The sequence below is a fragment of the Tamandua tetradactyla genome, chromosome 4 (assembly GCF_023851605.1).
Source record: "Tamandua tetradactyla isolate mTamTet1 chromosome 4, mTamTet1.pri, whole genome shotgun sequence".
Classification (NCBI taxonomy): Eukaryota; Metazoa; Chordata; class Mammalia; order Pilosa; family Myrmecophagidae; genus Tamandua; species Tamandua tetradactyla.
The window spans coordinates 160,319,497-160,346,701 of NC_135330.1; the positions used below are offsets into that span (position 1 = coordinate 160,319,497).

A 27,205-nucleotide genomic window follows, 5' to 3' on the forward strand; every position below is an offset into this window, starting at 1 on the left:
TTACATGGCAATCAAACCATCAACTTGATTGAACAGACCCTGCAGTCTTCTGAATGTGGCTGTTTTGCAAAATGTGGTGGTGTGATGGTCCACTGAGGCGGGAAGTGTCCAAGCCACTAAGTGCCAAGAAGTGAGCATCCCCACGTCCCAATCGGTTGGGTCATTCACTCAATCTCTCTCTACAAGCCTATTTATTATGGTTTACAGAAACCCCATTGTGCATCTTGGGATGTTTTCAAAACTGTTTTCTGCAGTTCACAAGTTTTCAGGTTTCTAAAATTTAAAAATTGAGTTATTTCCACCATAATTTGGGGATCCTTTGTTATACCATCCTATGATTCTATAGTATGGAATTTTATATCAGTTTCCATCACCATCTTATTTATGTGTATCCAAGGCAATCTATGATCACCAGACTTATATGCCCAGTTTTCAACTTGACACTTTTTCTCAGATTGTCCCAAAGATTCCGTAAATCCCATATATATTTAGATCTGAGCATCAGGATCTTGTCTAGTATACTAGATGCTCTTTGTTATCTTTGAACTTAATTTCATCAGCCCAGTTGTCTAACCCCAAAATCTTAGAATCATTCCTGATGTCCCTTTACCACTCAGTACTTCCAATCTTGTGTCTTAATTTTAAATGCTAAGCATATCTCAGGTATGTCTGGGTCCCTCCTTCCTACCACCAGTCATTATCTGTTGTTTGGATGTTCAGGAAGATGTGCCCAATTCATCTCACACCTTTCAATCTCCCCTCCCTTATCCCTCTTGCAGAAATCATCAGAATAACCTTTGCAAAACTCAGTTACCATCTCATTTTCACAAGGTTTAAAACCCTTCAGTGATAGCCTTGGCAAATCTGTTTAATGCAATCAACAAGACTCTCTACTTCATTGCTACACAGCTCTCAGTCCCATTCTGTCACTAGTAATTCTTCTCCATCTCTAGACGCTCTGGATTTCTTTCACAGATTTTGACTCAACAGTTTAATTCCTGGTGCCCTATCATATTGACATAAAAATACTATTAGTGTTCGAAGATATTTGTGTTGACAGCAATGTTCTAATCACAGCTCTAGAAATAAATATCTAGCAATGAGGAATGTTGAATAAATTAGGATACAACCACATCATTTAATATTATATAGGCATCATGTTCAATGAATTCCATCTCTATCAGTTTATGTGAATTACGTTTTATGTGTGTGAGATAAACACAGTTTACATGTAATGGGACTTAGAATGTGAAATGAATAAAGGCATATGTAATGTGATCCCATTTTTATAAAGCATTTAATTTTTAAATAAGCTCTCTTTATGCTTATAAATCTGTGTGCATGCATGTCTATGTGTGTATGAATGAGTGTAAGTGAAAAATTCCTGGACACAAGCACATGGAGAAAAGTAGAAAAGGATGCATAATGATTTGTTGTACTTGTTTATCTGGGAAGGGAGAAATATGAGAGGAGGTAACATGGAGAATAGCAATTAGACAAGCCGGCAAAATGATAGTTGAAAAAATACCTACAGCATTAAAAAGGTAGAACCCTGTGTGATATTATTGCATTCATGAAAAACATGATTGTGTGTATGTGTTTATATTTATATTTACACAGACTGAAATAGATTAGAAAATGTGAAACTTGTATTTTGCTTCTATCTACTGAACTCTAGGTATGCTCATCATGTAAGTGGTATTTAAGTAACACAACTAAGTTTTGCAGACACCTATGCAATTCTAATTTAGTAAGTTCAGACAAATAAGAATAAAATAAGTTTATATGTTTAAATCTACATGTAAATATGTGTAGAAGTGAGAATGTCTGGAAGGTTATGTCTCAGCCCTTTTGCGTTTCCCACCATTACCAGTTGGTGTTGTATCCATCCAGGCATTTATATGCATAAATGAATGTAATAATAAAAATAGATACTGTCTTTATTTGAGTACTGTAAATGATACCTTACCTATAATTTTTCTATTTTTTTCACTTATAATATTTCTTGATGATAGTTTTCTTTAATGGCTGCCTAGTATTAAAATCACAATATACTGTGATTATGTAGTCATTGAAGAATGATGGACATTATTTTGCACTCTAAAAATAAAGACTTTTTGTCCATACTGGGTACTTGCCTACCTTTTTTTTTTAACATGGGTGGCCACTAGGATTCGAACCCAGGTCCTCTGGCATAACAAGCAAGCATTCTTGCCTGCTGTGCCACCGTGGCCTGCCCTATGCCTACTTTTTTTATAGTGTAGTTTCTGCTCTAGATGTGCTACCGTTATATTGATTCTGGCTTGTTTAGAGTGTACACTTTAAAAATTAACAGAAACTATCAAATCTGCGCCCTCCTTTCCCCACAATAGTGAGTGTAGAAGTATACACTCATAGTAACAGTGGAGATCAACTGTTTACCACATCTTTGCTAATAATTGGTAGTGTCTACCTTTATAATATATCCTAATTATGTGAGCAAAAATTATATTTTTATATCACAGGTAAGAACTGATATTGACCAGCTTTCTTATGTTCAATTCCATTTATATTTTTTCCTATGACCTATGCATATCCTTTGCCCACAAATTTTTTCCATTGCATTGTTTTTTTTTCTTAATTCTTCAGTTATTCTGAATAATAAGCATGTGTCCGTGAAATATGTTTCAATGATTTTATCAGTCTGCAGCTTCTCTGTTTACTCCTTTAACTGTGCGATTTTCTAACGCATGAATGTTATGGAATGTTAGATATAGATCAGTGGATGTGACAAACAAAAAGGCAGGAAAGATGATCTCTTTTCAGCATGATAAACTGGATGACAATGGTATACTTCGGACACTGTATTGAATGGTTATTTGAGTTATTCCCTGAGTTATCCTTTGATTCTTTCCAACAAATGAGAGAATTGAGAAGGAAAATATTATTTCATTTGCTCTAGGTGGGAATGTATTGTGGTAGGTTGGATTATATACCCTAATTTAAGCTTTCTCTTAATCTGGGCCCCTTTGGATATGAGTCCATTGAAATAGGACCTCTTGAAGTCATTATTTTCAGCTTAGTTATTGCCCAGTTGAATGAGGGTGCATCTTAACCTCATAAGGTTAAGACCTCCAGCCTGATTACTTGAGGCCTTACAAAGAGAAAGCCACAGGGAGGGGCTAGAAGCTGTAGGTCAGAGGAAATAGAAGAGCAAGGATAAATGAGAGGGCATCACCATGTGACAGGAAAGCCAAGGAACCCCAAGGATTTCCAGTAAGTCAGCACCAGAGCTGAGAGTTAGAAAGCAAACTTCCTATCCTCTAAAACTGTGAGACAATGAATTCAAATTTTTGAAGGCAACCAATTTGTGGCATTGTCATGGCAGCTTGGAAACTACCAGATTGAAGGGTATAAGGAACAAATGAAAACAAAACCGAAGAAAAATATATCCTCTGCTATGCTCCAAACTGCAGCAGGACAAATGTTATTGGAGTTGTACAAACTCAATGCTTGGAAGGTGCATGAATGACCTCAAGTTAAGAGAGCGAGCGTGACTTAATTTCACAGGTGATATTTTTATTGAACCTGAAAGATGATAATATTTAGGCAAGCAGAAAAGAAGAATGGTATGAATACTGAAAAGTACAGGGCAAGTCTGGTAACTTTGAATAACCCAATTTAGCTGAAGCATACAGTGTTTAGAGGCAAGTGCTGGGAAATTTCCAGGTTCAACTGCCATATCACGTGAAATGCTTTGGTTTGTACTCATTCAGAGAGGGGAGGAACCACTAAATGCTCTGGATTAGAGAAGCAGCATGATTGGAACTGCATGCAGTATGCTCTTGGAGACTGGATAGATTAGAGCTCATAGAATCAGTTACAAAGTCACTTAGCAGGGAAACTCTTGTATTTGCCTAAGGAAAAGCTGATGGAAGCCCACTCTAGGATGATATAAATTCTAGTGCAGGGAAAGAGAATCGAAAATTCAAAAGACCTGATGAAAGCAGAGCAGCATTTGTTTGAACATTTTAAACCTCTATCTGATAGCATTTCTAAATCATTTTCATGCATTTTTAGCTTTGAAATGGTAGGGAGAAATATATCTGTTTTGATTTACTCTCTTTTCTTTTTTTCTTGCATGGCCAGGCACGAGGAAACAAGCCTGGGTCTCCCGTATGGCAGGCAAGAACTCTGCCTGCTGAGCCACTGTGACCCGCACTTTTCTTTTTAGTTTTAGTGATCTGTTTTTTAAAATATTCACTGTTTCAATTTAGGGTTCTTACTCCATCTGATACATTTAATGATAAATTTTGGTTTTAGATATCAAGGAATATTTACTTAGCTTTTCAGTCTCCCCATTCTTTATCTTTATTCCCGATTGCTTTTCTTTGCTTCCCTGTGGTATCTTACCCTCTCAGTATTGAGTTCGTACTGGCTGACCATTTTCTTTTGTGGCAGAGCCCAACTGTTTGTGAATTTTCAAGCTAACTCATGGGGTTTAAAATGTCCCAATGCCCTGTGGTCACACGGAGGAAAATATACTTCTTTTCCCAGAGTGCATATTGAGAAACATAATTGAACAAATTAACTCAGCATAATCAAGTTAACGTACCCTCTTTAGAATTCTTTCTTATATCCATCCACCCCAAGCTTCCTCTCTTTTCCCTTCACCAATGATTCTGTGATTTGAGGTTTATCTAAAACCTTCCCTGGAATGCCAGGTTCACAGTGATTTCTCTGTACTCCTGTACAGCTCACTGCTATTACCATTTATTTGGCATACAACTTGAACTTTATTGAGACATAAGTTTATTGCATTGAAGTAACCATGCTATTATATATATATATATATATATATATATATATATATATATATATATATATATATATAATTGTTTCATAATTAAAACTCCTATCTCTTTCACTCCTTAAAGAAAAGGAGTTAGAGATTTGAAAAATGCATTATACTTGTTTTAATTGTCAGTATTAATGATCCTTCACATAGTTTAAAGAGAAAATAAATCCCTACATTTACAGAATTTCATAAAGTCCCCAGAGATGCACTGTGCATTAGGTATCTCCATTTTACAAATGTCAGATGATGAGCAGAGCTGATAAGTGATTTTCTTCAGGTCACACAGTGTATTTTCTCCTAAAACCTGAGATTGCCACTTGCTCCATGAGACAGCTTTCCGCATCCTGCCACCAGGGGCTTGACTGTTCTCCCTGGATGCTTCCAGATGCCTTAACCCTTTACTACTTCCAGGTCTTTAAATATGTGGTCTCTGACTCCCCAGATGAACCCCATTATGCCTTGCTTTCCCATTAACATTGGTCACCATCAGAAGTCTTAGACTCTCAGTTCATTCAAAATGATTAGTCAATCTGCATATCCCATAATCTGACTGTATCTCTAATCCTTCCCTGACTCCCCAAATCCATCACCAATATCTGGACCATTTTGAAAATATGCTATCCAAGCATCTTACATTATTATCATGACTTACTATCACTTCAGCTCACTTATACTTGTATTTCTAATCCAATAATTATCTTATAAAATTTCAATGTATTTGTGGAAATAAATACATTAAATACCCCCAACTTATTTCTTACACCCTTACCTCCATCCTTAAACAATCTACAATCTATGATTTAGCATTTCTAGGGCATTTGCCAAAATTCTAATCAGCTATGGTTAATTGCAGAAGTAAATGTGTTTACATTCAGGTTATTTATTTAAGCCACATTTCTCCCTGCAGTTGATGAAGAATGCTGTCTTTCTTGCTCTGAAATAGTTATCAGAAACAGGATTTCTACCATTAGGCATACGATCATGTAATAATATCTAATGTCCTTAAACAAGTAAAAACAAACCAAAATGGAAATTTTCTTGACTCCATACCTTCTCTAGGCTCTGCCAAATAAAGTTCTTCTTCTTTCCTCCAAATTGCCTGAAAATGTGTGTGTTCCCAGTTTCTGATTTGTTATTTCCCCTTATCTCTTGTAATTTACTGATCATTATGCTCTCTACCCCATTCTTCATTGAAATTTGTTTTCGTAAGTGTCCTTTTTTTTTTTCCTCATAAGATCCAATTGTTAATTTTCAGTCCTCATCTTACTTGAACTGTCAGTAGTTTTTTTGGGGGAGCAGTATTTGAATATTTCCTCCTTCTTAAAAACATTTTCTTCTTTTGTTTTTTTTGAGATAAAACCCATTTACTACGTTTTCTCCTTCTCTGAAAGCTTTTTTCAGAATCTTTTTTCAGCTTTTAACTCCTTTTATCAATATCTGAGTATCAGAGTACCCCAGGTACCAGTCCATAGCACTCTCCTCCATCTATATTCATTCCATGTATATGCATTGACTCTCACATTTATGTATCTTGTCTAAGTTTTCATCTCATATATCTGGTGGACTACCAGACAGCTACACTTCGGTAAATAATAGTCATATAAACCAAACATGTCCAAAGCATGAGTTTTCCCCTCAAATCCATTATTCCGGTAGTTTTCTTTATCTTTCTTAGTGTCACTTCCATTTGCCCAGTTGCATCTGGAAAGAATGATAGAAATCATTCTTGAAACCACTGTTAATCTATCCTTAAGACTTGCTGCCTGCATCTTCAAAATGCATGCTTATTCCAGCAGGATCTCAGTTCTTATAGACAACCTTTAACAAAGCCATTATCATCTCTCTTAACTATACTGAGACCCTCATATCTGACTTCATGCTTTACATCTTTTCCATCACTTCTTCTTTTGTATATTATCGGATTCTACTTTCCTCCACTTCCTCTGAAAAATTTTCCTCATGAATCTTCTTTATATTCTATTAATCTTTTACTTCCGTTATTATTTCATCCATATTCATGATGTTAATTCTCTATTGACTCTACACAGTGACTAATCATTCACTTTCTCTTTATCTCCAATCCAACATTTAGAACTGCCTTTTAGAAATTATCAAAATTAAAGTTATAAAACAGAATTCGTTACCTATGCCAATGAACAGATAAATAAAAAAAAAACCTTGTTCTTTTTTCTAACTTCCACATTTCAGTTATTGGCTCTATGTTCACTCTGGTTGCATAGGTTCAAAACCACTAACATCTTTTACTCCTCCTTCATTCTCACCTCTTATAGTGAATCAACTACTAGTCAAAACTTACTGATTCCATGATAAAAAAAAAATGCTTATGCTTTCTTTCCTCTATGGTTTCACTGGTTCTTTATGACTTTATTCTCTAATTCTCTCATCTCATCTATTTGAATGATCTTTTGGTTCTCAACCACCTTGCCAGATGAATCTTCCTAAACAAGTGCTCTGATAATTCTATTCCTTTGCTCATTAATCACTAATATATCCTAATAGTCTGGAAAATGACATTTGAACCTATGAACCTGAATCTTAACGATTCTGTCATAACTTCCTCTTCTAGTTTTGCTGTCACAGAATAAAGCTGAGGTTGTGGATTTTACTCCTAACACTACCTATCTCTTCTGCAGATTACTCCTATGAATCAAGGGAACTTGGAAAGACAAAAATACATAAACTCAAAGTTGTTGTTACAAATGGAAAAATTGTCAATAATTTATTTCTTACTGATGGTTTAAAAGTAATTTTTTTAATACAGTGGAGTACAACACATTTGCTCCAAACTACCCTGTTTCTAATTTTATCTATTATTGTTGTTGTTGTTGTCTTCAAATATGCTTGCAGGGAAATTCTTTATCTAATTTCTGTTTGTCATCCTTCATTTTAATACCAGGCTTCATAAGAGTGGACTTAAGAAAAGCAATTAGTTACCCTTTACATACAAGACAGTGGGAAGTCTGCTTTTACCTCATCTTCTGAACCAGTGATGCTTAATAAATATTCACTATATATTAATAAATGCATAGTCTTTGTTTTTCAATTTGTATTATTCTTAATAAACATTAAAAGGGCTACTGCAAAAAAAAGTGGAGGCTCTGCTTATGTGAGTCAACGAAAGTAGACCGGTTAAGATTTTTTTTATAAAGTATTTTGGGATTATCGGTAAAAAAAAACTTTTAATAATCAAAGATTTGAATAAATTGAGTGAATGGACAGAAATTCTAACAGTAGGTTATATTTTGTGTGTAGTGCCAAGATACTACACACAAAATATAATGGGGAGAATGGGGAAAGTTTTTGTTAAAACTAAGTGCCTAGGAGTTGCTGAAACAAATACTCGATCAAGTAGGAGAAGTGATATGGGTCAGGAGCAACTAAAAGTCATTTCAAGGTGGGATGGAAACTTGAAAATCGGTGGGAAGCCAGTGATGGGATGTCAAACTGGAGCAGATCAGTGTTGGGGGGGAAAACAATTGTTTCTGAGACACTTCAGACAAATTGCAGAGGAGAATAGTAGAGAACAGGGAGGAGGATAAGGAGGAAATTGCAGTATAAGTCAGCGATGAAAAATTGTCAAAGTAAGTGTGAGGAATTTTTTCAGTAGCAAGAGGTGTTAGTATTGAAAGGTGCCACCTAGTCGGCTCAGCTCAGGGGAAAGAGGTGACAGGCTAATGTCATGATAACAAATGGTTTTCTATTCCCTTTCGATAAAGTGTGAAGTACAGCTCCCTGATAACAAGTAAAAAACATATAAGGTCTTTGAGCATTATTTGTATTTTTTAGAATCTGTTGTATATACCTTTTTTTTTTTTTTGCATGGGCAGGCACTGGGAATCGAACCCAGGTCTCCAGCATGGCAGGTGAAGACTCTGCCTGCTGAGCCACCCTGGCCCACCCACTGTATATACTTTTATCTTTGGATACATTAAAAAAATACCTTTTAAGTCAATGGCTAGTGCATTTTTTTGTTGCTTTTGTAAAAAAAATTTAAGATGGTAATACAGATAAAGATCTTATGAACCTGGTATTTCTCAACTGTCCATCTGTATTGCTAGGAATCATGTTCAGTAGCAGATTATGGTTTTAGGGCCAACATGGGAAAGGTAGGATAAGATAAGATTTTCCTTAACTCAACTACAAAGTAGTTTTATTTTCTCAAGTTTCAAGGATGAGAAAACTGAAATTCAGAGAGATTCCTTAATTTGTCTAGAGCCTTATGGCTTAATACATGGGGCTCTGATTTCAGAGTTTATTTTCCTTTCCCTCTGCTCCTTTATTTCAAAATTCCCTCTAATAACTGAACAATCTCATTCTTGAAATTTCTATCATCAATTTATACCTTCTTTTTTTTTTGGTCCTTATTGCCAGGAGCCACTGATGAAGAAGATACCTTCTGCGCTGGTTTGAAAGGAAGTGTGCCCCCTAGAAAAGCCATGTTTTTGATCAAAGTCCCATTTCATAAAAGTGGAGTAGTCCCTATTCAACACTGTGTGTTTGAAACTGTAATCAGATCATCTCCCTGGATGATGTGATTTAGTAAAGAGTGGCTGTTAAACTGGATTAGGTGACGACATGTCTCCACCCATTTGGGTGGTTCTTGACTGGTTTATTGGAGTCCTATAAAAGAGGAAACATTATGGACAGTGGGAGATTCAGAGAGAGCAGAGAATGCTGCAGCACCATGAAGCAGAGAGTCCATGAGCCAGTGGCCTTTGGAGATGAAGAAGGAATATGCCTCTCGGGGAGCTTCATGAAACAGGAAGCCATGAGAAGAAGCTAGCAGATGATGCTGTGTTCACCATGTGCCCTTCCAGATGAGAGAGGAACCCTGACCATGTTCACCATATACCCTTCCAGCTGAGAGAGAAGCCCTGACTGTGCTTGTCATGTGCCTTCTCACTTAAGAGAGAAACCCTGAACTTCATCAGCCTTCCTGAACCAAGGTATCTTTCCTTGGATGGATGCCTTTGGTTGGACATTTCTATAGACTTGTTTTAATTGGGACATTTTCTTGGCCTTAGAACTGTAAACTAGCAACTTATTAAATCCCCCTTTTTAAAGGCCATTCTGTTTCTGGTATATTGCATTCTGCAGCTAGCAAACTAGAACAGATTTTGGTACCAGGAGTGGGGTGCTGCTGCAGTTTGTAAATACCAAACATGTTGGAACAGCTTTTTAAATGGATAAAGGGGAGATTCTGGCAGACTTGTGAAAAGCTTAATAGAGAAGGCCTAGAATGTTTTGGAGAGACTATTGGTAGAAATGTGGGCTCTAAAGACACTTCTGATAAAGTCTTAGAAATGAAACATGTGTCATTAAAGACTGGAAGGAAGGTGACCCTTGTTTTAAAATGGCAGATAATCTGGCAAAGTTGACTCGTGGCTTTGGCTGGAAGGCAGATTTTAAAAGCCATGAACTTGGATATTTACCAGAAGAGATCTCTAAATTAAATGTCAAAAGTGTAGCCTGGTTTCTCCTTGCAGCTTATAGTGAAAGGTTACAGGAAAGTGATAAGCTGAAAACTGAACGCTTGGGTACAAAGAAACCAGAAGTTGATGTTCTGGAAAATTCTGGACTTCTAGGAAGGGAGACCCCAGAGAATAGTGCTCCATGTGATGATGGAATCAGTCAGCCATTTCAGAGAAAGCCAGGATTGGACATCCAGGAAGCTATCCTGGAAGCTTCCTAAGCCTGGAGCTATCCAGGAAGGATTTGTGGAAACTCCTTATGTCTGATGGGCATGATCCGAGGCTACTGCAGAGAAAGCCAATGAGAGTGCTGTGGGACCTGTATAAACAGAGCTGCTGCCGTTCTGAACTGAGGGGTTCAGAGAAGGGACACATTGGAGGAAAAATAACTTCAGAGTTGAAACCATGGAGGCTGAGGTCTGAAGTCAAGAAGCCTCAGGCTGAGAGTGGACCCACCCAAGCCCATGGAGAGGGTGAGTTTTCCCCAAATGCAGAGAATGGGCCTTCCACCTGGTTACAGTGGAAGAGTCATGCCACCTCAGGCCTTGGAGAGAGTGAAGCACATTCCTTGGGGTTTGGAGAGTCTGGCCACCATATGGAGGGGTTGAGTGTTTGCCCCGAAGATGGCAGAGAGCCTGGATGCAGCCCCGATGCTTGGAGGGGGTGGAACCTAGAGAAAGATGATCTCCCCAAAGTCCCCCAAGGTTGCATTCAAAGAGAGGCAGGCCTCTGTGTGGGCCCTTGGAAAGGGTGGGGCTGCCACTTTCAGAAGCCCCAAGGATAAATGATTCTCAGACTTTGAAATCTAATGGATTTTGCCCTGTGGGTTTTTGAAACTGTATGGGTCTGGTGACCCCTGTGTTCTTTCCTCCCTATGGAAATGGGTATATGTATCCTATGACTGGTCCTCCTTTGTATGTTGGCAGCAAATAACTTGTTTTGAGTTTTTATAGGTCCAGAGCCAGACAACTTTGCCTTAGAACAAATCATGCCTGTAACTAACTTTGATAGGAGTTTGTACTATTTCTAACTTTGTATTTCATTTGTATTGCTACTGAAATGGTTTAAGAGTTTCTGATATTGTTATGAAATTAATGTATTTTGTATATGGGAAAAACATCATTTTTAGGGGCCAGAGGGTGGAATGTGCTGGTTTGAAAGAATGTATGCCCCCAAGAAAAGCCATGTTTTTGATCAAAATCCCATTTCATAAAGGTGAAGTAGTCCCTATTCAATACTGTGTGTTTGAAACTGTAATCAGATCATCTCCCTGGATGAGGTAATTTAGTCAAGAATGGCTGTTAAACTGGATTAGGCGATGACATGTCTCCACCCATTTGGGTGGGTCTTGATTGGTTTATTGGAGTCCTATAAAAGAGGAAATGTTTTGGAGAATGGGAGATTCAGAGAAAGCAGAGCAGAACGACATAGCCAGAAGAAGCAGAGTACACCAGCCAGCGGCCTTTGGAGATGAAGAAGGAAAATGCCTTCCAAGGAGCTTCATGAAACAGGAAGCCAGGAGAAGAAGCTAGTAGATGATGCCATGTTCACCATGTGCCTTTGCAGATGAGAGAGAAACTCTGTGTTCACTATATGCCCTACCACTTGAGAGAGAAACCCTGAACTTCATCAGCCTTCTTGAACCAAGGTATCTTTCTCTGGATGCCTTTGATTGGACGTGTCTGTAGACTTGTTTTAATTGAGACATTTTCTCAGCCTTACAACTGTAAACTAGCAACTCATTAAATTCCCCCTTTTAAAAGCCATTCCATTTCTGGTAAATTGCATTCCATCAGCCAGCAAACTAGAACACCTTCCGTCTTTCTTTGAGTATTTTAACACCTTGCTAATATACTTCCACTTCACTATCACTGTTTTTAAGCTTCAGGAATTGAAAATCCACTTTGATCTTTTTGACACCTTGGTCTTCCACTTCCCTGACTTCTCCCTTTCAGTCACTGCCATGCCCTCGATTTTATTTCTCTTCTATCTGTAACATATGAATCCTTCTCTTCTTGGGCTCTGTCACTACTATAGTTTAGAAATTTCCTCAGGATTACTTCAGCAGTCTATTAACAGTTTCCTTGCATTCCATAGTTTTCTCTCTATAGTTCAACTTAGAGTATGCTGCAAAATTTATTTCCTGAATTCTGTTCTTCTGTTTTACTTTTCCATTCAACTGCGATCTCTAGCTTCTGTCTAATAAATTAAGCTTATTAGCCTGGCATTAAAACCCTTGCAAATTCATCTCCAATCTATCCTTTAAATGTTTTTTTTTTTTAACCATCACACTTTATTACTTCTTTTCAGGAAAACCATATTTTTATCCATTTTCTACACTAGTCCCATGATTTTGAGCATCTACCTCTCTCAAGAGTTTTCCCATGTCTTTCATTATTATTTTTGTTATGCCAACATTATATATGCTACTATTTCTCCCTCCTCTACATCTTTTGTTCTGCTTCTTATTTTAAGCAGTTTTATTCACACATCATACAATCCATCCAAAGTATACGATTAATGACTATTGGTATATTAAAAGAGTTGTGCATTCATCACCACAATCAAATTGAGAACATTTTCATTGCTTCAAAAAAAAAAATCCTATACACCTTGTACTCACTCCCTCCCATTACTGAAAATCCTGTAACTGTTAGCATTGGTACAGAACCTTTGTTACAATTGATGAAAGAATATTACAGTATTACTGTTAATGATAGTCCTTAGTTTACATTATTTTTCCAATATGCCACTCTACTATTAATATTTATAATAGTGACATACATTTGTTCTAGTTCATGAAAGAACATTCTGATATTTTCATTATTTACAACAGTTATCATTCACAGCAGATTCAGTATATTATACAGTCCCCTCCCTGTTTTATACTCTAACTTTCCTTCTAGTGACATACACAACCCTAAAACTTCCCCTTTCAATCATAATCACATCCATGATTCAGCCATGTTAATTACACTCACAATAATATATTATCATCACCTCTATCCATTTTCAAACTTTATATTAAAAATTCTGTACAAATTAAGCATCAGCTCTCCATTCTCTACCTCATTCTATCTCCTAGTAACCTATACCTAAATTTTAGCTCCTTGAGTTTGCTCATTATAATTAGTCCATACCATACAAATATTGTTCTTTTGTATCTAGCTTATTTCACTGTATATAATGTTCTCAAAGTTCAACCCTATTGTTGCTGCATCAGGATTGCATTCTTTCTTAGAGCTGAATAATGTTCCATCATATGTATACACCACATTTTGTTTATCCATCCATTGATTGATGGACAGTTGGGTTGTTTCCATCTTTTAGCAATTGTGAATAATGTTGCTATGAACATTGGTGTGCAAATGTCTTCTCACATCCCTACTTTTAATTTTTTATGTAGCATTTCTAATACTTATCTTCCTGAGAAACCGCCACACTGTATTCCACAGTGGCTGCACCATTTTACATCCCTACCAGCAGTGAAATAAGTATTCTATTTCTCCACATCCTGTCCAATTTTTGTGGTTCTCTCTTTTTATCAAGGCCATTCTAGTAGGTGTGAAACAATCTCATTGTGGTTTTGACTTGCGTTTCCATACTAGCTAGTGATGTTGAGTAGCTTTTCCTGTGCTTTTTAGTCATTTGTATTTCCTGTTTGGAAAAAAAATGTCTGTTCAATGTATTTGCCTATTTCTAATCGAGCTGCTTGTCTTTTTATTGTTGAGTTGTAAAACTTCTTTAAATATTTTGGGTATTCAATCCTTATCAGGTATGTGGTTTTCAAATATTTTCTACCATTAAGTAGGCTGCCTTTTAAATTTCTTGACAAAATCCTTTGAAGCATGAAAGTATTTAATTTTGAGACAGTCCCATTTATCTATGTTTCCTCTTGTTGTTTGTGGTTTTGTGCTTTGACTTAAAGTCTAAGAAACCACCACCTACCACAGGATCTTGAAGATGCTTCCCTACATTTTCTCCTATGAACCTGGCTCTTATATTTAGGTCTTTGATACAATTTGAGTTAATTTTTGTGTAAGGTGTGAGATCGGATCCTCTTTCATCCTTTTGAATATGGATATCCAGTTTTCCCAGCACTATTTATTAAAGAGACTATTTTGTCCCAGTTAAGTGGCTTTGGTAGACTATTCAAAAATCCATTGACCATAGATGTAATGGTCTATTTCTGAACTCTCAATTCGATTCTGTTGATCAGTATATCTATCCCTATGCCAGTACCATGCTGTTTAAACTCTATAGCTTTGTAATAAGCTTTAAAGTCAGGAAGTACACATCCTCCAACTTTGGTCTTCTTTCTCAAGGTACCTTCCAAATAAATTTGATGATTGGCTTTATTATTTCTGAAAAGTAGACTGTTGAAAATTTGATTTGTATTACCTTGAATCTGTAAATCATTTTTTTAGAATTGAAATCATAATGATATTTACTTTTCCAATTCGTCTTCCAGAATATCCTTCCATTTATTTAGACCTTCTTTGGTTTCGTGAATCTGGTTTTCCTTTTCACTGCTTCTAATATTTGTTTGGGCCCTAACATTTTCAGTTGATTCACTGAAAGAGCTTATTTTTTCTCTTTCCTTCCATATTGCTGTCATATTGATTTTTCTCTACTGGAAATCTTACGCTACCAATTCATGCTTGGAATCTTTCAAATATACTCCATGTGCTATGGCATGTTCTTTACCTTGGTATCCAAACCATATCATGGCATTTTCATGTATATCATGCCAGCATTATCTCTTATTAAACCACTTTCATACACCATTATTTCTTCTTCTGTATGAACATGTTAAGCTGCTGTATAAATCTTTTTCTACTATCTCCTAGAGTATTCATCCCTATTCTGTCCACCTGAAAACTCCTAGTTTATTCTTTAAGACATGGCTTAGACATCATCTCCTGATGTTCTTCCCTGAACACCCCAAAGAGTTAATCTGTCATTTTTCTTTGCATCTGTTAGACTGTTCTTACTTTGCATGTTTCTATAGGTCCTCTTTTCATGATATCTTGCAATTGCTACTTTACATGTCTGTTTATTTTCTTAACTGTGTGAAAGGGCCCATACTGTATTCTTATTTGTATCTCTAGAATCTAACATAATATGAGTACATCAAATATTTGTTCATTTACAGTTTGGTTGAATTGAAATAAACCTTGTTATATTCAGGCCTAACAAACACGTGCTCAAAAATCTCATGTAAATATGTCTGGGAAGTTTTTTGTGCTGTCCTTTATCTCTCAACCCAAACTAGATATAATCCTACGTACTTCTAGACATCTAGATACCTTGTCAGCCCACTTTTTTGAGCTATACAACTTTCATTTTTATGTTTAGGAGGAATGTTGTTTTCCTTCCAAATTGTATGCTCCTGTAGGAGAAAATTCATGTTCTCATCTTTTATCTCTTAAAGCAGGTAATACAGGTGCATTGCATATATTAAAAGCAGAATGAATATGGGTAAAATCAATGAATTGGTGCATACTTCTTATTACCCACTGTACAGAAAATCAAAGAAATTTAGAATTTGGAGAGAACCTAGGAATAATTAACTTAACTTCATCTTCTGTATTAGAAAATAAAGTTCAAAGAATTTCTGTCACTTCTTTCAAGGTCTCAAAACTAAAAAAGGACGAAAAATGAGATGAGAATGAAAGCATCCTAATTTCAGGCAATTTTTTTTAATGAATTAACTACCATGCCTTTTTAAGTTTATGAATAATAATATGTCATTTTTGATGATTCACATGATCATGTGTTCAAATACATGCTTATTGTTTCAGAGATATCCATTGAAATTAAACACAGACCTTTGGAAAATAAGTAATTTTTTGAAAATCAATTAATTTTCCACTTGAACAAAGTATATAAAAGAAGACTAATATAACATCCTGGAGTTCAAACCAGTTTGAAGAAGAAGACTTAAAACTAATAGCAAATATGAATCTTTATACTAAATATTTTATTTCATTTCTAAGTACATTAAAAAGAGAACTAAGAAGATTTTTACTTTTGACTTTAGAACTATTTAGAACAAGACCATTCGACTGCAAATGATTTCATTTTCAAAATCAGTATAAATATGTGCTTAGCCATACATATAAATAGAAACCATAAATTGTATCTGCTTTGACTAGTCTTGTTTATACACACAGGCCAATTTTTAATTTATATCTCTGACTAATTTTTCATGTATTTTCATTCATATATTTTGTACATGCACTCATGTAAAATATATAAATACAGATGGCACCAATTTCTCATGATTGTCATTTTAGATAAAGAGTTTGATTCTTTCGTTTTGACAAATGGATAAGCTTCTGTATTAAAGATTAATATTGTTATTGTTTTTGCTTCTAAAACATTACATTCTCAAAAAGTCTGGAGCATAGTTTCTAACTGTCTTTTGATGTTTTCAATTTAAAAGGTAAATAAGATTTGTGGCCGTCCAGTCAGAACACCTACACAGACACCCCGTTGTTCTTTTGATTGGAGCAAAGAGAAGCAGGGAATAAAGATCACTACAAGAAATGGTGAAGAGACACTTGCCAACAGGAGAAAGTAAGACATTTGTTTTACAACCAGAAAGAAAAAAAACAAGAAAGCCAATAATTTTACAGAATAGAATATATTATTAGCTGAAATACACTATTGAAGAAAAAAAAATCAAGGTTCATTAACTTTAGGAATCAGTGGCTCCTCCTATTCCATTAATTAGAAAGATGGATTCAACTTCTGCAACCAAGAATATTCTCTGGGATAATGGAGATTTTCTATAATAATATGGGAGCCACTAGGCACGTGTGAGCACTTGAAATTTGGCTGGTGTGACTGAGGAATTAATTTTTTTATTTAATTTATTTTTGACTAATTTTAATTCCACTTGGAATTAATTCCACTTGGGTCTAGTCATTATCATATTGGATAGTACAAAATAGAAAGAGCATACATGCTGTGATAAATATTCCTGCATGTTATATACGTGTGTTAAAAAAATGGTTAGCTAAAAAGTCTATAGTTAACATGAGGTCTTGGGATATTTGTTGATTCGAATGATAGGCTTTGAGTGTCTTGCTTCTGTCAATTCATATTTCTTCCACTATGCCTATCATTATTTCACATGCTAAATTATAGCCTTCATTAGTGTTCTTTTGCTTGATAATCAGTGATTAAGGGAAATGAATATAAAGAAAACTCCTCAAATTCGAGGAGCTTACTAATTTAATTTTTTGGTTTGTCTGACTAGTATATGTCAATGCTGGAAAATGCTAGATTGTCAGTCAATATTTGTTGAACTGAAATTCAGAATCTTGCATTCACTTACTAATTCAAATAATTATCGCTAAAATTACCTTACAGATAATTCAATATTTTACATAGCTTTATTCTCTATGATCTAAAAGCTCTTTCTTTACTTTGGAGAAAGAGCTCTGAATCTGGGCTACTACAGGCTATTTGCTACAGTGAAAAATAATTAGTATATCAACTGAATATAGCATAGCCTTTTTTCCCCCTCCAAACACATAATAATCATTCACTTCTTCCATTTGAAGACTCAGTATGCTTTGGCTAGGACTATTCTTAAAAATAAAATCCAGTTAAAGAAGATATTACATTCTTAAAGGTCACATGTGTTTCACCACCAAGGCAACTTATTTTATTTTTGGGAAAAGGAAACAAAACACAGCCCACAACTTATTTATTCACTATGAAAACCAAGCCAATGTAGGTGAAACATTACTAAATGACTCAGGAACAATAGGAGCTCATATGAGTACCTCATATAGGTATCCATCTTGACCATTAAATGAAGGTCCTTGTTATCAGTCTAAATTTTTTCTATGTCCCTAACTAGCCAGCCATCACTAGTCATTGTCCTTGAATCAGTCTAGATCTGGACCATGCTTGTACCCACTGGGACATTTAATTTTCACACTATTTTTTATTGTTTACTGTCACTCTAGAATGCGGCTTGATTGCAGTGGTTTTCCACTTCTGGTTGTTGCCTATGTAATGTGCAGACTTATGCATAAGTCAGACTTGAATTTTATTTATCCTTTATCAACTATCATTTCCTATGAGGTTACAAGTTATAATTGAAGTAAGTGTGGCAATATAGCAAGAATAGATGCCTTTTGGACTACTTTTTTGAGCATCTTACTTGTGCTTTTCCCATCTGCTTGAAGCTGATTTCCAGTAGATCAATTCCACTTGAATATATATTGCTTCTATACAAATCCGTTCTTATGACCTGGCGGATCAGATAACTAGTTTATCTGGAACATCTCAGGTTGTATAGTCAGTCAGTACTTCATAGTTGAGTATGTAGTTTCTACCAGGACCCTATTACAAGACAAACCAAACAATTTGCCACAAAAGAAGGCACGGCTTTATTCCAAAACCTTGATTCCTATATTGCAATTCTTCTATAGAACTCTCTATACAACACATTTGCCAAATCATTAGCTGAATAGTAGGTGTCAGGACAGATTTTGATTTGCTCTAATAAAACTGCCTCATCCAAAACAGCATCTGTAAATGGGGTCACCTTCTGACTATGTTTATGATAATGCAAACATTCTTTAAATCCTTTTCAGGTTGCACAGACCAACTAATCAGGTGAGATAAGCGGTGAAGTATTAGGAATCATCAACACTGCACTTTTCATCTTTGATTGGCCCTAATCTCAGAAATTCTCCAGAGAGATATGATAGTCTTTTATTTTATGATTTTGTGTGTGGGAGGGGGGAGAAGAAGTTTAGTGATTTCAGTTTGGGTACCATATCGTAGTAGCCCTCACTCCATGATTTTGAGTATCATTGTGGGTGTTCTACAAGGTGTGATTATGTCTGTTCCAAGTATGCATTCGGAAATGTGAAGTAAACACAGGGTGGGTGTGTGGGCTCACTGGACCCAATATGAGACATATTGAGGCCCAAATTCAATTTTCATCACACTTTTTATGACCCATTTTGACTGCTGGGAAGGAGCATGTCTAATAATTCCTGGAAAGCAAAATAGCTACAGGCCCCTTTAGGGAGGATGTGGAGGAAGATACGTAACTGCTGTACCGATGCAAGGGTCTTTCTCAAGGGAGCTCAGCTTTCCTTCAGTTCAGGTACTGTGGGGCTGTGAACAGGGTCTCGGTGACAGATTTTGAATCTATTGTGGTAAATAAAGTGAGATTTCTTTTTATATCCTTAACTTCTAGGGATTTAAAAACTTTTTTTTACTTTAAATTCACATTCCATTCTTGTTTCATGGATGAAGTATATTCTCTTCTCATTCTAACAATATTGATATAGCTTTTAAAACTTTTACTATTTCCTGTACTTTTTTTCTGTTTCACCCGAGTTTCCTTTATTCTGTTAGCTAGGATTCTTACTAGACTTCTCTTTTATTTATTGTATTTATTTGTAGGAGTTCTTTTTATGTTCAATATATATTATTCACTTGTCAATTTCAAACTTTACAAATATTTCCTAAGATAATAGTTCATTTAAGTGTAAATAAAAGTTCATTGATGAGTAATTTTGTCTCAAATGACCTTGTTAAACTGAAATTCTTAATTTCGCTATCAAGTATATCAAAGGTTTTAATGATTATGCTTGGAGTAACTTGTTTAAAAATTTCTTGCCCACACCAATTCAAAACGATGTTCTTGTATACTTTTTTCTTTTAGCATTATAAATTTGTTTCTCAAATTAAGTTTTTAATATAGAGTGCATTTTTACATACCTTAGAAGGTAGGTTCAAGCTTAAATGTTCCAAATACTGAGTCATGTTCTAAAACAATCTATACTTTTCTTAATGATTAATTTTCCCACCTGGTACTCATTTTAGGTTCCCATAGGAATCTTACCCTGTTTCGAAGATCTCTATGAAATTTTCACTGGTCTTTTGTCTGTTAAGAAGACAGAAGAATCTCTCTGTTTTGCCAATTTTATTTTATTATTATTAATGTTGTTGCTAGTATCATTATCATTGTTATTATTGCTGTTGCTTGTAGGATTTTGTAAAATCTTATCAGGTAAGTAGGTCCCCTTCTTTGCTCTTGCTTTTCATAATTATTTTTGAGAATTATGTGTACTTTATATCTGCAAATATATTTTATAATTTATTTGTTGAGCTTTGTTTGGAGTTGTATTGATAAATAGATTGATTTGGACAAAGATGTGTTATAGGGTTTTATATAACTACTTTGCTGAACTCTATTTCTAAGAGTTGGTCTGTTGATAGGGCTGGGTTTTCTATGTGGATTATCATACAGTATACTGGTATAGCTAGTCTGGGAAGAACCATGCTATACCTGGTAAAATTTGGCACTCATATACCGTATAAACTACAGTCTAATTTGTTAAGATGTGTTCCAGAGAAACTCTTGCTTATATCCACAGGACAAATTCTTGGATAATTGTGACAGCTGAAAGTTAGAAGCAAACTCTACGTCTATAACCAAGAAAAATGGAAAAGTAAAATGTAATATTTCAGCACATTGTACAGCAATCAGAAGCAACGAACATTGATTGAAAGTAGGTCATTGGTTGTGATTATAGAGAAAAAAGCATGAAATAGAATGAGCTCAATAACATGAAACCACTTATATTAATTAAATACATACACATGCACATATACACATATATAAAATCACTATATATTTTTCAAAGAAAGGATAAGGCAAAACTTAAATTAAGTACATTAATACTTAAGGGTGGATAATTACAAAATGAAAAGGAAAATAAGAAAGTAAAATATACAATGTTGGGGATGTTTATGGATAAATTATATAAATAATGCCTAGAATTTAGGGGTATACTTAACTCATCTCTCTGTAACTGAAGGAATATGTATGTGTTTGTATACACATACATCTAAATGCACACACAATATTATCTTAAAGTATAGATGAAAAACGTTGTTTTTAAATCTTGTTTTTCTAATTTAAAAAAGCTAAAACTCAGTCAAAATTTCCATCAGAGCTGATGATGTCTAATTTTCATTCAGTATGTCAAGAGATCAATTATATGCCAAAAGTAGATCAATTATAATTTGTAGAAGACGTAGTGACTAGCCAGTAGGACATAAAATATAATTGGCCAGGAACAAAAGTTATTGACTTGTTTTGATTTCATACTCTAACATGTTAATTCAAACAAAAGGAAAGTTGATATAAAAAATGCAGAGAAGGAAAAAAATAAAATTTCATTTTTTGTTATCTATCCAGATTATTGACAAAAACACTGCTTTGTGCAATTCATTAAAAAGTGAAGGGAAAAAACAAATATCACCTGAATCAGAATTTATAAATTAGCATTATATGCCAAGAAAGTTTTGGGTTATCTTTGTTTAATTACTACTATGAGTCCCATGAGAATACCTATAGCAGAAAAACCTTTCTCTAAATTTAAACAAAATAAAAGCTATTAGAAGAAAATTATGGAACTAAAGAATTTAATGGTTTAACACTTAAGCTCAGTTATAGCTTAATATAGTTGCTCTAGTAGCGGAAAAAATAGAAATTATAGAATACATCAATGACTTTGCCAATGTAAATCAAGATAAATACTATTCGGTTTGCTAAGAAATATAAATGCATTTATATAAATATAAATACATCACAGTTTTAAAAAATATGTTGTTATAGTTACTCTAGATTTAGTTTCTTTCTTGGTATATCTTATAACATTGTTTTTATTTAAATTTCTTTCAATATTTGGTGCACTGACGTAAAAAACTCATTTCAGCTCTTTCTGATGGAGTAAGAGTTTAAATTATGCAACCTTCCAGTATTTAAACAATTCTTTTGTGATTATGTTAATATAACCGTTGTTGACTTCTAAATAATTTACCCAGCTTGGAGCTTTCAGGTTCAAGACATAATTAGGTTGATGACATGACATTGTGTGTGAGTAGTATGGAAAGTTAAGTGGAACAAATTTAATATGAGAAATATCTAGTGTTATGGATGCTGCTGGTGCTCTGCCCACTTCTTTACCTGGCAATCATCCTTGTCTCCTGGATGCTGTGTGTTAGCTGCCATTAATTCACAGCTACCCTATTCTCCAGGGAATTTTCCTCAGCAAATGGGAGCCTCCGTATTAGTTTTCTATTGCCATGTAACAAAATCATTTCAAAGCTTAGTAGCAGAAGTGACAGATTTATTATGTCATTTTCTGTGGGTTAAGAATTTGGGAGATGTTTAGCTGCATGGTTTTAGCTCATAATCTCTAGGGAGATTGCTGCCAAGAGGTCAACCAGGGCTGCAGTCAACTGAAGGCTCAACTGGGAATGAAGTATCTTCTTTCAAGATGGGTTCAATCAAGTGGCTGTTGGCCAGAGGCCTCAGTTTCTTGCCATGGTGACTTCGTAGGATTGCTTGAGTGTTTCCACAACATTGTAGCTCGCCTCCCTCAGGGCAAGCAATCCAAGAGAGAGCAACACAGAAGCTTCCATGTATTTTATGAGCTAGCCTCAGAAGTCACTCACTATCTTTTTTCAACTATGTATCCTATAAATTATACAGATCAATACTATTCATTGTGATAGGAGACCACTGTCCTATCCATCTGGGGAAGGGGTCAGTTTCCCACTTGCTATACCCCTTGATAGCAGATCATGGACAATGACTGGATGACAGAGGGGTACAAAAAAACTTGGCTCTTGCCTCAAGGTGGGACCGAACCTTTGGTGAAATTCACACTTTAACACTCTCTTTAGGATGTGACTAAAGTTGAGGCACATCCCTGCTTACCTCCTTCCTTCTGCCCCTATCCTGCTTCTCTTGTTCCCTTTCTTTTAAGAATTGTCCCTCAATGAAACATGTGTATCAAAATTCCTGTCTTAGGCACTGCTTGTAGAGGATCCAACCTGAGGCATCTGATTTGAAAAAGGTGTCAAAAATAAGTACAGAATAAATGTAAACTCAGGCAGAAATATGTATCCTGTCCTAAATATAGACTATTTTTCTTTATATTCTCAAGTTCCTAACCCTTTTGTGTGATTGTTCTCCCCCTTTCCTCCCCTGAATTTATTTCATAGAGAACTTTTCCATTGAATAGTTTTCTTTTTCTTTGTTCTGTTTCTAACATTTGAAGAAAGAAAATTTACTTATTGAAATATGTCCCTGGACCTAAGAGTTGTGCTAGGACTATGTCAGTCTTTCTCTAGCTGGTATAGGGTAAAGAAGGGAGCTAAACCATAGGGTTGAATTCTTTTGCATTATATCTTAGTGATCTAATAATGCTGATTCAGTCTACCCTATTTTTTCTGTTTATACAGCATGCTAATAATAAACTAATTGAAGATTCTGTGTGATTGATTCATACCAGTTACAAAGGTCTCCAAAGGTTGAGAAGGCCAGGAAGAGCTACCTCTCCATTAACCACTTTAGCAAAGCATTGCTCTTTTGCTTTTTTTTTTTTTTTTTGGCAGAAAGTATATCAGCAGAGTTATAAACAACATTGCACTCAGATAGCTGCCTCAACCAGCACAGACAAGGTGATTTCCCCATGGCCATTCCTTTCCCTGCCTGATTTCTTAAAGTTAGCTGGTAAGAATAAGCTATTAGAAAGCTTAAATTGGTGATAATTAGCTGTACATTATTATTTCAAAGTGGTGTGGCTATGCCAATTAAGTGGGCAATGAGGAAAACCCCAGGACAATAAATTAAGACAGAGTCTCAACATCAGTGTCCCATCTGTTCTCCAGCAAGAATTTCAATTAGCCAAGCTTCCAATTTAATCATGCAACAAGTAAGGGGACTGACTACATGCCTAGGAGTGCTTTGGTGTTGAATTAAAAAAAAAATAATGTCAGAGAGAATTTTAATGTCAAGGTGGGGAATTGAAAATTTTTAGAAATACTAAATTTTTAATGTCTGAAACAAAATATAATTGGTTTTTCAATTTTCTTGACAGAACTAAATGAGAATAGTTCATCATCAGGCATTTCTACTTTATTATGAAGTGTCATTGAAACTTGACTTGAGTGATAATTTATCACTTTCAACAATAACAATTTCATTCATCGATAAGGAGCTACAGAGAATGCTTAAAATTGCATAGGTTAGGGACAATAATGAGATAGGGCATAATCCTGATTTATGAAGTCACTGTCTATTAAAGTAAATTGCTCCTCTGTAGATCACTAAGGAACACAATGATATAGTTAAAAATAATTAATTAAACATAGGAAAAACATTTGTTTTAAGGGAAGAACTCATAATATTTAAGAGTATTGCTAAGATAGCTACAACTAATTAATACTATGTAGTTGGCTTAACACTTAAAAAGCCAAATCTTATCTATCCCATCCTTCACTAGTGGAACCAAAATTAATTTTTAAAAATCTAGATGTGTTCGTATTTGCGTGTATGTGTGTACTGATAGGCGTAAACCAGTATTGATATACTGGCCTTAATGATGAATTGTGTATGGTAATATTTATTGGATGAAAATATCCATAGGTCAGACAAAGTCAACTCTTTCAGAAAAATGTAATATCATTTATGGTACTAGAGAAAATAATTTGCAGTTTATTTCCCAAAAGGAAGTTAGTGCTTCTTTGAGGTGCCATTATTATTTATTACGTGAAGGTTTGATTTACTAAAATAAAGGCCCTGTTCCCTTCAATGAGGAAATTTCTGTTTAATTTAAAACAGTGCTTAGCAAGCAGGGTAATGAGGACAGCCAGAACAGGGCAGGCTAAGGCAAGGCTTTAGATAAGTGGTCAGGGGAGACCAGAGCCAGCACCAAGGGAATAGGAGCTCCAAGGCAGGCCCGAGTCATGACCCACATGAATCATGAAGATCAGGACCGGCAGGGGGTCAAAAACCAGGCGCACAGGAAGAGCAAATACCAGAAGGCAGAGAAACATATGGCAAAGGTTTAGGCCAGTGGTTGCTGACTTTTGGAGGGGTCACGTATCCCACTGAGAATCTGATGAGAACTTCTGAGAAAAAAAAATTCATAAACAAATTCATGCAAAATTTTGTTAAAAAGTGATTTGCTCCACCTAAAATTAATATTAAAAGTAAAAAGTCTTTAAAGAATGAGTTTTGCTTTTTCTCTAAATGTTCACAAGTAAATGAACCACCACTTCATGAACTGTCTTAAACGAAGTCTAAACAATGGGAATTAAACTAACATTACCTGTGCTGAAAGGAGACATGGCTTCAGCTACTTTGTGTAACTGGCAGTTGACATTGTGAATGGTCTTAGATGTGGCTCTGTGCTCAATTGTTTACCTAACAGATACTTTTTGTTTTAATGGTAACAATTATTGAAACTTAAAAATAAAAACCCTTATGTGTATACCAGTGACTGCAATTAGCGTCTCAGTTTGCTTGCTTAGACAAGGCTAGGCTTACCTCAGGAAGCATGAGATTTATCCTAAACTCTTCAAGACCCATTTATGTTTTGTGATGTTTTTCTCCTCAAGTTAATTTGCAACAATTATAATATTGAGGTTGTAAATGCTAATTATTGTGAGTAAAAATAATTCTCCCTAATCTCTTACTAAAAAATGAATAATAAGATTTATTTTTCTTCCAGCTAGAAGAAGAATGACCTTTAAATTGGATGGTTTTCAAGTTCTCCCAGAATTTTCTCTTTCCAAGTAATAGCTTTGCCAGATGATCTAGAAATTTCCAGTTGTGTTTATAATGGTGATTTGGGGGTTGTACTTCATTTATATGGCTCAAAGTAGTCTTCCATGAAGCAAACCAAATGGTGAATGAAACTCTTCATGCCTATTATCCCTGAGTATAGTTTTGTTTTTTTTTTTTTTTTTTTTTTTTTTTTTTTTTTTATAAAGGAAAGACAGAGAGAAGGAAGGAAGGATAGAAGAAAGGGAAACATCTTTAAACATTTTCTTGTTTTATTGTATTTTGTTTTTCCGTTTTTTGTTACATGGGCTGGGGCCGGGAATCGAACCGAGGTCCTCCGGCATAGCAGGCAAGCACTTTGCCCGCTGAGCCACCGCGGCCCGCCCTGTTTTGTTTTTTCAGAAGAGATAATGTTCTATGATTTGTCTTTCGAAAGTCAGTGAAGATCTGCAGAATTGAGAACCTCAAATTCAACTCATTTTTAAATTTGTTTTTTTGAAGAGGTGAAGATTCAAAGTCCTGCCATGTTGAAATTGATGATTTTTTTATAGGAATGCATAAACTTATTTCAGAATTTTTTCAGGACTGTGGGATAAAATTCTGGATGATGAGTGAAACTTATTACTTCTACTGAAGTAGCAAAAGTGTTCAGAAGGATCACTAATGCTCCCAAAGCACTTTTTTTGCTTTATTTTGCATTGAGGAAAACATGTCCACCATTTTAAATTTATCAATGGCATCTGAAGCTTCTAAAAGAGGCATACATATGAGAGGAAAATTGAAGCAGACGGCACCAAGAGATGGTCATACTTTTTATCCAGTTGCATATTGAACAGAAATGATAAGCTGTCAATTCCTGTCCTCCAAATAGTAGAAGAAATGTATTTCTAGAGTTGATTTCATCATTTGATAGAGACATTGTTTTCCTTTTGTTAATTATTCACTTCAAAACACAAATCAGCTTAATCATTTCCAGGTCATACAGTTTCACTATGTGCCTAGAAGCATGTGAGGTTCCTTCTGCTTTAAAGTGCAACAAATGAAAGTTTGAAAGACGTCTCAGGGCATTCTTTAGTGTTTGGGCCCATATGCCATATAAGCTTAAGTTAAGTCCAAACTTTAAGATCAAGCTTCCTTCTCAAAATATGATACATTTCAGCTCTTTGGCTGTGCTGGGTTCACCTTCCTTCAGTAAAATTTTTGTTACGTATGGAATATTGCAACTTTGGTATCCTGAGAATGGGTTCTTAA

At 35.2% G+C, this 27,205-nt stretch overlaps 1 protein-coding gene across 6 annotated transcripts in view; it reads left to right on the forward strand.

The window, feature by feature from the left end:
• GPC5 (glypican 5) overlaps positions 1-27,205 on the forward strand; it is an 860,649-nt gene that overhangs the window by 395,489 nt on the left and 437,955 nt on the right. For all 6 annotated transcript variants that reach the window (XR_013174667.1, XM_077158527.1, XM_077158528.1 and 3 more), the window contains exon 4: positions 16,778-16,911. Coding sequence is in view for 5 of the 6 variants with exons in the window: in XM_077158527.1 (XP_077014642.1) it covers positions 16,778-16,911 (134 nt within the window). In the remaining variant the exon portion in view is untranslated. The remainder of the gene's footprint in view (positions 1-16,777; positions 16,912-27,205) is intronic.